We start from the raw sequence: 12590 nt of genomic DNA, 5'->3' as shown, positions 1-12590 counted from the left end.
CCATGCTAGTAAATCCCTGCTGAGTGCCAGAATTTTTTTTTTCCTTGTGCAGTCAAAATCATCTTCAAAGGAACTGAATCAGCCCTTATAATAAGGGCAGAGGGTGAAGTTGAGGTGTGAATAAGTTGCTCAGTATCTCTCTGTGTGTGCTCTGCAGGTGATCATCCTCTGTGTAGCATTCCTATTGAAAACATTCTGGCAGTGGAAAGACTGGAGGAGGAATCCTTTAAAATGAAAAATGTAAGTAGGTCATCTTCATTAATGTACTTGTTAGGCTGGTCTAGATCCACCAGCCTAATCGCCTTTTTCCCTTTTGTAACCTGGATTGGGTTTCTATTGAAAGATGTACAACCACAGCTGCTTGTTCTGTATATAGTAGCAGGAGTTTCCAAAAGTACAGCCCATTCAGATTCTTAACAGCCCAGTCAGCAGTCTTTGGATTTCGTGATCTGCAGCACACTCAGTACTGACCACTGCTGATCAGCTGTCTGGGCTCCATCATGTCAGACACAGGTAAGATGATCAAGTGCCTGCCCTTTCTGTCAGACCTCTCTTTTGGGAAGGAACTGGCTGCTTATAATTGTTAAGGATCACATCATCTTTCTTAGCTATCAGCGTTTCTTGATTGGTTAATGAAAGTGCATATATATTTGGGTTAGGTCATGTGCCAAAACAACATCTGTGCTGTGCTAGTATGGTTTCGCATTTTGATTGCCACATTAGGGAATAAAATATATCTGTATTTCTCATGCATGGAACACTACTGCCAACTTCTGTATGTGAGATATACCATCCGTTGTGTAAGAACGGTTCTTAGACACAATCAGTTTAGGTGATGTTGGGAGCCTTTTTCATATTCTTCTGCCTGTAAAGCTGAGTACAGTCCTTAAAAAGTTTTATTTAAAAATAAACAAAAAAACCCCAGCTCAATGCTTTCCAGTTCTAAACATGCATCTACTACAGACTTCTTTATACACATAAATGGTTGTGAATTTTAGTTTTTCTCTCCTTTAAGACTTTCCTGCCATCTACACTGCTTGTTGACACCATGCAGGGCAGTGCTCAAACCTGCCTGAGATATTAGGTTCCTCAAACAGCGCTTTGTTAAAGTGAAATACAATGCTTAACTCCTCAGTTTTTTCCCTGTTTCAAGTATTGTTTTGGTAGCATATCTCTCTTTGTTAAAAGGCAGAATAAGTTTCAGTTCACTTGCTTCTAAAGCACGTCTTCATTGTACTGTAGCTGGCTCTGGTGTTTATAACTCATGTTAATTGCACAGGCAAAGGCAACCAAGCTGCAAAATAATTCTCAAGTTATCAGAAGGCAGCTGTAATGTGATGAACTGTTGCCAACTGTACTCTGCAAAATAACTTGATTGAACTAAAAGTAGCCACACAGTTGAGATAAAACTTACTGTGTGTGGAGAGGAACTGAGCTATAATTCTGATTGAGTCTTCAGTGACAGCAGTCTCTAACTTATGCTGAGTCTACTGGGCTAGAATGCATCCAAAATATCCCGTTATTGTGAAGATTATTATAGCAAAAATATCCGTTTATTGTTAACATCAGGAACTGTGCACTATTTTGGTTGTTTAAATTCAGTATTACCTAGGAAATGAAGGTAACTACATCCATTCTGGAAAGTAAGGCTCAGAGTCTTTCCATAAGCAGTAGAAAACACCATTATCGCCTTCCCATGCTAATCTTGCCATACATAAATAGAATACTGCAGCAAGAACAGAATTCTCAAAACACCACAGCAGATGTATTTGCGATGGATATTTCATCATGGGTGCTAAGTGTGATTAAAGATCTACATTTTCTATAAATAATCTCTATGTATCTGTGCTCTGAATTGCACCAAGTGTGTCTTCCTCACTCCTGATAAATCTGCCTGTCTGGCAGTAAGGCCAGTAGCCTTCATCTTCCTTAAGCACAGTTTGGGGGATGTGGGGGTGGCTTTAAGTACTGTTCAGATCTTCTGTGTTGTTTGAGAAGCAACTGGTGGTTTTGGTAGTAGTGTAAAGGTCTTGCAACCACTTGAAATTCTTGGCTTAGTTGTGGGCTTCTCAGTAACAGTTGCCATATGTTAGTTCGCTTAGGTTGGTATCCCCTTACACAAAGCCGTACTCCTTAAAACTGTTCCTTTGTTGTAATGCAGAAGGCTCCATTTACCCCAGCAGGACATTAAAATTCTTTTCCCTTTAGTTCTGTGTTAAGAGGGTTGAGCTGCACGCTCCTGTCTTCCTCGTTCCTTCCCTATTCCCCAGACTCAAATTGCCAGTAATGTCCTGAAATTTTTAATAAAAGGACTCTCTCTTTGGTGTGTATTTTAGCAGTGCTGGACTGATCACACTAGCAGCTCCTACACTGCTGTTGTGTTGCACCTTTCTAATTATTGTCTGACATCTATAAGGATACCAAATCCAGGGAAATGACTGTTGGAGCTTTCTCTTTCCTGTTAGAAGAGACATTGCAATTAAAAAACCTGTTCATTCACAAGTATATTTGCAAGCTACTTCGAAGGATGGGCACCTAGAAGTGTCGCAAGGGAGGAAGAGGTGGTGCCTGGTGCCAGTCTGCAACATTCTCCTGACCAGCTAGGTGCAGAATTCAGGCCAGTGTTTCAGGTCTTTGTCATAGACAAAAGTGAATTTCAGTTTTGGTGGGGTTTTTTGTTTAGTTGGGGTTCTGTGTGCATCTGCTTTTTCTTTTTAAAGTAGCACAGGGAAACCAGCCGTTTGGAAAATAATATTCCACATGATACGGGCAGTGTGATGTCTAATGATTTGAATAATCAAATGAAGAAGTAGATGGGGGAAGGATAATTAGGAATACCTGTGAGAGAGGAAAACTCATTAAAATTAAGTATTTGCAGAAGCTTGAGGAAATTAAGATGGTTGACATTTGCCTTTCCAAAATTTGCAGTTAAGATCACTAACTTGGGCTTGGTTATCTTCAGTGCATGATCAGTATAATCAAGCAATAAGGCTGTACATCAGAAACTTGCTTCTTCAACAGGAAGAAAATAACTGCAGTTGTGCCATTTTAAGTTGCAAGCTGTTTTGAACAGGCAGGTGAGCTGTAGTTTGGATTTTCAGTGCCCAAGCCATAATGCAGAATTAATGTGTAATCATTTGAACCACCTGATGGTGATTAAAGAGAAACTGTATTGCTGTGATTTGCTAATGGCAGCTATCGTTGGGTTCAGAAGTGTGGTAGTTATTAAGAGGAAAGAATCACGCTGAAATAGGTGTTAAAAAGACTAGTGTTACGGTAGTATTAAAGCAAAGCTATCGCTAAGGCTGGATCCAGTCTCTCGTTTTTTCTCTTTTCTGCCCGCTGCTGACTAGCATTTCCTCTCAGCCCTGCATTGGGTCCATCTGTCAGCCTTCCAAAACTTGGAGCTGCAGCATTACTAAAATTGCATCCCTGAGGCTGACAACAAATCTTGTTCAGGTCCAACCAGCAAGTTGACATTAGCTGTTTGTAAATCATCTCCTACAGGAACAGTATCTTACTCCTTGTGCCAGGTGAAAGGTCTTGTTTTCAGGGCACATTTGCTGCTTGGTTTTGTATTGAAATGTATATATTGGTGCATTCTTTTAGTATGCTGTGTTTTTTCTTTAATAAATCATCAGTCTGACCCCACTCTTGGGTTTACCGACTCATTCTGGTGGTTCATTCTGTGGCTTATTTCCTTATTTGCAGATGTTCCAGGTGATCCAGCCTGAAAGAAGAGTTCTGTATATCCAAGCAAATAATTGTGTGGAGGCCAAGGACTGGATTGATATCCTCACCAAAGTTAGCCAATGCAACAAGAAGCGCCTCACAGTCTACCATCCCTCTGCCTATCTTAATGGCCACTGGCTTTGCTGTAAAGCTACTGCAGATAATACTCCTGGCTGCACACCCTGCACAGGGTAAGGATCTGTAACATGCTGTCGGTCTAGATATTGCCAGGGGTGTGTGCATCTCTGTAGTGTGACTTGCAGGTATGCAATTACCAAGATGATCTGCCGGGTGCACAGGCAGTGCGGTGTTTTCAAAGGCCGTCTTTATTGTTATTTCTGATACTGCCAGTATCTGCATATCTTGGTCAAAACGTTGCAATTTTTAGTGTTCAAGACATTGATAGGAGTTGACTGTGGGATAAGATACTTTGGTTCTGATCATCTGTCATTAGTAAAAATGTCAGAAATCCCTTCAACGTCCTGTTTGTAAATTCCTGAAACAGACAATCATCTGCTTCTAGATTTAATTCTAAACTGATCTTTTTCTAACGGGACCACTCATGCTCTCTGTCACATGAAGAGGTACTGTCTGGTTCATAGGAAACAATTTTCATCTAAAATGAGAGAGGCAACAAGTCTGTAGTGGTAGTTTGTCTCAGAATATAAGACCTGGACGGTTGGGAGTTCAGTGCTTTGGCTCCTCCATCTGGTTATAGCAGACTAATTCACCAAAATCTCTGGGTACTGATACAGTCCTCTCTTTCAAGTCAGAGTGAAAGCATGCTGGATAAATCTAGGCATAAAGAAGATTGAACTTGTCTACCTTTTCTTTTTGGAAGAATAGGAAGTTTTGAGCTCTATTACACGCAATCTGTTGGCTTTCATGAGTACTCGCTTTTACTTTCATCCTTGTTAAGTGCTTTTTGTGCCATAACATACTGTTTAGCATGTAACTTCTACCTCTCTTCCTGATGCCTTACAGAGGCCTTCCAGCAAATATACAACTGGATATAGATGGAGATAGAGAAACTGAGCGCATCTACTCTCTTTTCAACTTGTATATGCCAAAATTGGAGAAAATGCAAGGTGAGGATGAAAGATCATTGCATCTCCAATACACTTAGCAAGGCAAAAATACCTGTGAAAAAATGTATGTTCTAGCTTGACCAGCCTTGCGAATCACATCCTAGAACACAGTGGCCATTATTTAACTTGTTTCCCCTTCTGCTGTCTTGAGACAGTTGTGTGAATTATTTTTGGTGCAGTGTGCAGTCTCAGTCTGTACAAAGTTCTTTGCATAATAAACAGTTGTTTGAAATACAGCCTTAACCACAGCATCCTAAAATAGCGTAAGCACAGAGCATTGCATGGATGCTCTGAATTGACAAATCAGAGTGTGCCCTAAACCAGAAGTTTACTGATGCTGAAAAGAAGCACCAGCAAAGTTGAGGTTTCAGTGGAACATGGTTTTGTGTTACCAGAAGTCATGTGCACATTCCCTGATTTAGATCCCAAGAACAGGCTGGATACAAATGGTTTCCTCAGGAAGGCTCTTTGGGAATTATCAACAAAAGATGACCTCTGGATGCCTATGAAATGTTGAAAACCAAAGTTTGGGCCAGGAAACCCTCAGGAGCTGAGGGGAGCAAAGATGTGACATGAAGGATAAAAGAAAGAAGAGACAGCAGAGGAAGTTAGGACTGGTAGGCATGCCAAGAAAAGTATCCGGTGTACGCAGTGCCAGACTTGAAGTCCCAATTTAGCACAGGGAGTGGCAGGGAAGCCTTCACTGTGGCACTGATCTTTAAATAGGACTTTATTTTATAATACGAGATAAGCCAGTGGTGTCAAACGCACGGATTGGAAAGCACTTTAATCCATTCCTGGCCGCCGTGCAATTGCAAACTTAAGATTCTCACCACTTCCGAGCTGTCTGAACCAATGCCCAGCTTTCCCCTGTTCCGAATCCTCACTGCCAGAGCCAGCATCGAGTTTCAGTGTTGGTGAAAAGGACGCAGGTCTGGCACAGGCAGCGCAGCAAGGGGAAGGTAATTGGAAAGCTGAGACTGAGACGGCAGTAAAGCTAGAACGCTAGGGAAAAATAAGAGACAAAGTAAGATATTCTCTCTCCCCTTCTAATACGCTTGGCCACAATGCAGAAGTAGATCACATGGTGAATGTGTTGCAAATGTTCGTGCGTAATCAGTGTTCTGATCTCTTAGCCAGAAAGGCTCCCTGGTAGGATGAGAAGGTAGTATGACTTGCCTCTTCTTCAGGACACGTCCTTAAGCACGCAGCCAGGCAGTAGTCATGACATATTCTGCTTATGCTTGCTGTATGAGTCTTTTAGGGGTAATGCGGTGAAAGATCTTCCGTGAGTACTTCAACCTGTAATTGTTTTGAATTCGTTCTGTTGTGCCATACTTGTCGCTTAGCTGCTGCTTAGGGATGGAACCTGTCCTTCTGACAAGTGAATACTTGACTTCGTGCAGGCCAACCCTGCAGCACAGTGGCAGAGTTAGGCCTGTGTCAGAGCTCCCAAAGTGCGTGCATGGAGTACTGCCAGCGGTAATTGAGAAGAAAGCGTTGCCTGTGCAGCAAAGGACAGCTTTGCACCAAGCCAGGAGCGGCTGCCAGGCTTGGTGCCCTTTCCTCCTGAGACGAGGAGGAGGGAACAGGCATGGACCAGCCCCTGTGCTTACCAACAAAAGGACAGGGAACTGCTTCGTCTGCTGTTGATGTCAGCCACAGTTCTGTGGTGGTCATGCGGAAGCAAACCAAGGAACTGTATGAACCCCAGACTGAGTATTTTTAGTCTGCATGTCTTGGTTTTTTTCCCCTGACTATCTGATACTTATTCCTGTACTTTATTTTTTTTTTTTTTTTCCCCAGAGGCCTGTGGCAGCAAATCTGTGTATGATGGACCTGAAGAGGAAGAATATTCTACGTTCATCATTGATGACCCTAAGGAGACGTATAAAACACTAAAGCTGATTATTGAAGGTGTTGGAACTTTAGAGCAGGAGCATGCTCAATATAAGAGGGATAAATTTAAGAAGACAAAATATGGAAGCCAGTAAGTATAATGGGTTCTCCAAACAGGAGCAGTCCTGGGAAATGGTATTTCCCTTGCTTATGTTCTGGCCTTCACCATATTCATGTTCAAAAAAGATCCTACAAATACATACAAAGATTAGGTGACTTAGGGTTTGTATCACAATATTTTAAAGGACTGTAAGGAATTATTAAATGCTTTTTTTTTTTTAGTGCAGTTTCAGTCATAAAAATAAGTGTGGGGCTTTTGGGGCTTTGGGTTTTTTGTTTGTTGTTTTGGTTTTTGTTTTTTTTTTTTTTAATTTTGAATGTATGCTCCTGGAATGAGCATTAAACACCAGAAGATACATGTATTTACCAGCTTCTTTTAGAGTCATGGTTTTAAAATGGGAATAGTGGCTGATACAGCCACATGACTGTATTTTGTGTATGTGTAAATAAAGGAGCATTCTGTGAATGGCTGAGAAAAAAGAGGATAAATTCAATCAGTCAGTTCTTCCAGTTCAAGTAAGATGCAGTATTATCATTACAATTACAACTTTGCAAATCAAGCTTAGGGAAAAGGTTTTGTCTGTTCACTTTCCATTCTGACATCTGATGTCCTGACACAAAACTCTATGTATAGTACTTGTCCTTTTTTTTTCTTTCCTTTCTCTTAGAGAACATCCCATTGGCGACAAGAGCTTCCAGACGTACATCAGGCAGCAGTCAGAGATCTCGGCACATTCCATATGAAGTGCAAAGGAAATCACAGGACAATGCTGAAGGGTCGATCAGTGAAGCTAAACAGCAAAACAAAAGGGAAGCCACACATGTAGCAAAATGTATGGATAAGTGTCAAGCTTACAAACTTTGAGACTTGCTAAATGTATTCTCTTTTCAAGAAACTGTTATAATAGTTGCTATGCACTTTATTCATCTGGTTATTGACAGATGATAAAACTCTGCCTTCTAGGCAGTTGTTGTCGTGTATTTTTAAATTTTCTTTGGTTTCTTGGAATCTAGTGATCAGTTCAATGATCGAGGTGTGTGGACTTCATCTTGACAACTCCCATGCAATTCCTTATGTTTCAGAAACCAAGCATGCTGCTAATACGCAGCATTTTCTAGAGTGGTTGTTTGTTACTGGTTTTTGTTCCTGATTAATGTATATTATGCCACACCCCTGCGTGCTCTCTTAGGAAAAGCTTAGTAACATTTTACTTTTAATGCCTGCATTTAGAAAAGAAGCAGAGGAAAAAACCCTCTGGTGTAATCTCTTGCATTGTAGCTTGTATTCTGAGCAGGCCAAGGAGCAGGCCTTTTGTTTTTACAGCAGCATAATTTTTGCTAAATGTGCACAGTTTTTAATAGAAATTCAGATCTGAATGGTACTCTTGATATTTTTGAGATACAAAGTCATTTCTCCAGACACGTTCAGCAGACTTTGGTTTGAAGATGCAATCTCAGCGGTATAATAAAACTGACTCTCATAAATATGAGTGAGAAAGAAATGAGCTTCTGTCAAAGCTGCATGTCTCTTTTATGCAGTCCAGTGAATGGTAATCTTTGAAAGTCTGCCAACTGAAAGGCAAGGTAAGCTGATTTTTATGACCTTTTACCACCACAGCGAGAAGGACAAATAGAATATGAGTCTGGCAGCTGAGACACACTGACTCCCAGGCACAAAAGCCGTCAAGATGGGTTTTCTCTAAAAGGATGTTTAAGCACTGGAGTCCATGCCGTCCTAGTACCACTTGTTTTTCTGGAAAATAGATTTCTACTTTTCCAAAAATGTTTTTAAATACTTTTTTAAAGAGACTTGTTAAAGGATATTTAGTATATTAACACGCATAATGGTAACTTGTTAATATTCTGAGTGTAATGGAATGAGCTGTGTATCTCACTAATACCAACAAAAGTCATTAAGGAGGGGAATAAAGATCTGCTAAATATAAGATACATATTTATGTATGCTGTTTAGTTGTACACCGTAACTTTCCTCTGTATAAGGGTCTGTTTTACAAACATCTAGCTTTGATGGCACGGAAGCCTGCATGATGGACTTTAAGCTTCTGTGGAGGAGAAGCTAGTGTTGGTTTTAAGCTGAATTGGAACACAAAGCATTGAACTATCGGTTTAATGTGAAGATATCTGTATCTTTGCTTAAAGTGTTACGGAGTAATTCTTAACTGTGTCCTCATTGCATCTGACATGATTTTAAGATGGCTGAAGTACTTTGAATGCCTCTGTTTGTTAGTGATGCTCTTAGGAATGAGGTTTTCTTTTTGTTTGAGTATATAGTAGACCACCTCCTAGTAGATGATAAATGATCTGTTATTCATCTTCACCCAGCAGACTGGGGAAAGGGAAGTAATGAAGCATTGCAGAGATGCATTTTGGACTCCGAGCTTTTAGCTGCCATGAACTGCAATTTTTAACATGTATTTGTAACTTAATATTGTTTATAAAATACTAATGACCTGTAATGTGTGTTCTACTTGCCAATTAAAAGAAATGTTTTATTTCTGAAAACTACGTGCACATTTGGAGTCTGTTTAGATTCACGGTGGCCGCCGGGGTGGCTGTTGGCACAGCATCTGCTGCTCAGAGTCGGACCATGGATGGAGATCCTTGTGAGTGTAAACCAACCTCTGTTGGGGCTGCTGAGTCCCATTTTCGTTCCTCCTCCCATCCCCACCCCTTTTCTTGGGTCAGCATTGTACCCGTGGGACTCTGCAGTGAACCAGACTGGGCACCTGAGCCAGCCGTAAACCGCTCTAGGAGAGAAAGCGGTTACTGCTCAGCTAGATCAGCATCTCGAACTGCTTCCTTCTGTTATTACACAGCTGTTGCTGCTGCAAGGGAGGGGTGAGACCGTGTCGAGAGGACAGGAGGAAAGAGTTAACACAGCACCCTGCGTGCATATTGGCTCACGGACCTATGGAACCACCACCCTTCTGAATAGGACCTGTTCAGTGGCAAAACCTTGGGCATGCTGAAGTTTGTGCCAGTCAGTCTTCTGGAGCTTACCAGATACTCAAGTGGATTAAGCTTTGGCTCTGAGACGTCGTGTAACAAGCTGCCCTCTCTGGTTCTGTCGGGGAGTGTTTGCAAGAGCCCCTCCGGGGTAGAAAGCTGTCGACCGGCTCATTCAGCCTGTGTTAGTCTAGCTTGTGTTCAAGGTATCTCCCGCTGCTGTATCAGGTGTGTCTGTCACCAGAACACAGGCGTGTGTTTCTCAGAAACTTCTGGAGAAGAGCTTCTACAGGCGTGCTCTAGCTGAGTGACAGTAGTGGTTTAACAGGTAGACCACAGCCAGGAAAGAAAGCCAAACTGATGGTGCAAGACACATCATCACCAGTGTCTTGGCAAAGGTGAACTTGACCACAATTACGCAAGTGTGTCTTTTGCTGAGGAATTGTAAACCTTGTTTTTAAAACGATCAAGGTTTTATGTAAGATGAGGTAGTAAACTGACACAGGATTTGTAAGAAATGTGCGGAGTTAAATGCAAAATTACCATAACACCATTCCCAGGTCTGTCTCTTTTCCACACAGTCTCATCCAGTGTATACAATCATTTTGTTTTCTTGCTAACACGTCTTAGCTTAAATCAATAGGAAATCTTTGAAAGCTGCATTTCTTACGGTGTAACTTAATTAACAGGGCTGGTAAGGGGGTTGTGTTAGAAGTGGGCTTCCAATACTTGCTTAGCCTCTGTCTTCTGGCTGTCTGCAGCATATGTTTCTGATGTTATCTTCAGAAAAATATCTTCAGCAAATCCTGCCCACAAGACGGATGACTTGATAGGGACACCTGGGACAGCATCCCTTGTATCGGGAACGAAAAAAATAACAAAAAAAAAAAAAGCACAGCCATAAGTCAACATGTCAGGTCAGTTTTCTTTCCTTCTCTGTCCCAGCCTGAAAGGCAAAAAAATGATTTTTGACAGAAAAAAATTTAGAAGCCAGGCTGTTCTCCCCTGAGACTCCTGATGCCAAAGAAGATCCTTGTGCCTGTTCTCTCCCTTGCGGAACCAGTGCGCTGGGGCACAGCTGACCTGGCGACAGGACCCGAGTGGCCTTGGTCTGTGTCCATTCCAGTTCAAAGGAGGTGGTAAATGTCTTGGTGCATTTCAGAAGTAAAGAGTTCAGACTGGGAGATTTGGCTGTGAAACTGCACACCCAAAGTCAAGAGTCCTGCTAGAGTTTCCTAAGGCAATGGACAGGAGTTTAGTTGACAGTGAAAATCTTGTCACTTGTGTGTGTGTGTTTTCTAGGTGGATGGAGCAGAGATGGAGAGCAGCTGCTGCAGTGGTGACAAATCAGTATTGGGGCCTTTTCTTGCTGTGGCTGTTGTGTCTGAAGCTGTGCTGGGATGCAGTCGCTTGGGCAGCAGGAGGGACAGCCTTGCACATGGCAGTGATGTCTCAAAGCTCTGTTGACACCAGTGGCGCTTGGTTCTTCACCCAGTAAGATTTTAATGAGGTCTGTGTATGGATGAGAGGGTTGAAGAACATGGTTCTTGTCTGGAAATCTTTCCATGTAAAAATCGCCAAATATATTAAAAAAAAAAAATCATAGCAAAGCATGATGTGCCATAGGCATTGCATGCAGTTAATGCAAAGAGCACCCGGGGCCCACCACAAGGCTCGTGGGAGTCAGTGTCAGCGACTGCTGTCTGAGAAGCTGTGAGAAATCAGTGAGAACTTAGGTCTACACGAGAAACTCATTTTGGGACTAGGACGGCTGGCTGTGCCACGCAGCTGAGGCACTTGATGTGATTCCCGTCTCCATCCCTTCTCTGCAATAGTCCACCCAGTTTCAAGGAGGTGATTTCAACTTGTAATCCGTTCAGCGTCCTTATAAAGGGCTGTGTGAGGAGCTGGCCTGGCTCACAGGTGAGAGCGTGAACCCTGCCAGTCCCCGTTTTTAGCTCGAGGAAGCGGATGCTGCAGGAGGACTACGGCGGAGGGCAGTCCCGGAGGCTGGACTGATGCTGGGTGGTGCTTGGAGACAAAGAACAGCATCTTCCCACGAGCCATCTTCTGTATTCGTTACAGCCGGAGACAAAGGCTCACAGGCTGACTGGAGAAGACATTTCTTTCTGGCTCTGAGGTACTGTCACTAAACAGTAAATAAATTATTCTAAAGCTCAAGTGGGTACCGAGGAAGAGACGAGGTTTTAAGACAAAAGTGCCGTATTCCTATGTGTGTAAAATTCTGGATCTGGGCTGTGTAAGAAAAGACTGGAAGGAGCCATCACAGAGCAAATAATTGTTCTGGGTTCCTAAAATAAAATAGGATCCTAGGAGATTCATCCTGAGGATAGAAACCAGCCCTCCTAACTTCTGAAAAAATCACACGTGCGTTTCTGTTTCAATTCCTGGTTTTCATCTGCTGCTCCATTTGAGTCATTTACCTGAAAAGTTCAAATCGTTTGGTTTATCATGTTTCCGCAGAGCTATTTTAATTAACCACAAAGTTGCCTGGCGTTAGCAGGTTTGCCTGCAAAGTTAATGTGGATGTGTTGATTAAACAAAAGGCTCACCAGCAGCCTGGGATAAATGTGAAGAATGTTTAAATGACAAAAAGGGAAATAAAAAGGCTTTTTACTAGTTTTAAAACATTGCCATGATGAATCTTACCAAAAACATACCCCAGATGTACACTGTTCTGGTTAATGTTGAGGGCAAATTCCCTCCGCAAGCGTGGGGCCTGTATGGCATCTGACTAATTTTACTAAATTCACTCAACATCTTTAACCTCTCTCGCAGTTGCACTGTTCTGCCCTAAAGCTGTCAAAAGGAAATATGTTTGTT

The 12590-nt window shown here is 42.1% G+C and overlaps 1 protein-coding gene across 1 annotated transcript in view; it reads left to right on the top strand.

Annotated features, from left to right (window-relative positions):
* The window catches only part of RASA3 (RAS p21 protein activator 3), a 94241-nt gene extending 84939 nt beyond the window's left edge, over positions 1 to 9302 (top strand). Inside the window, exons 19-23 of the mRNA XM_010575666.1 lie at positions 158 to 240; positions 3712 to 3923; positions 4717 to 4820; positions 6627 to 6810; positions 7448 to 9302. Coding sequence (XP_010573968.1) covers positions 158 to 240; positions 3712 to 3923; positions 4717 to 4820; positions 6627 to 6810; positions 7448 to 7523 — 659 coding nt within the window. The 3' untranslated portion in view covers positions 7524 to 9302. The remainder of the gene's footprint in view (positions 1 to 157; positions 241 to 3711; positions 3924 to 4716; positions 4821 to 6626; positions 6811 to 7447) is intronic.
* The last annotated feature ends 3288 nt before the right edge of the window (positions 9303 to 12590 follow it).

This window comes from Haliaeetus leucocephalus, unplaced genomic scaffold (assembly GCF_000737465.1).
Source record: "Haliaeetus leucocephalus isolate CR32 unplaced genomic scaffold, Haliaeetus_leucocephalus-4.0 Scaffold495, whole genome shotgun sequence".
Taxonomy (NCBI): domain Eukaryota; kingdom Metazoa; phylum Chordata; class Aves; order Accipitriformes; family Accipitridae; genus Haliaeetus; species Haliaeetus leucocephalus.
The sequence above is the reverse complement of the archived record's forward strand: the minus strand, read 5'-3'. Positions and strand labels throughout refer to the sequence as shown.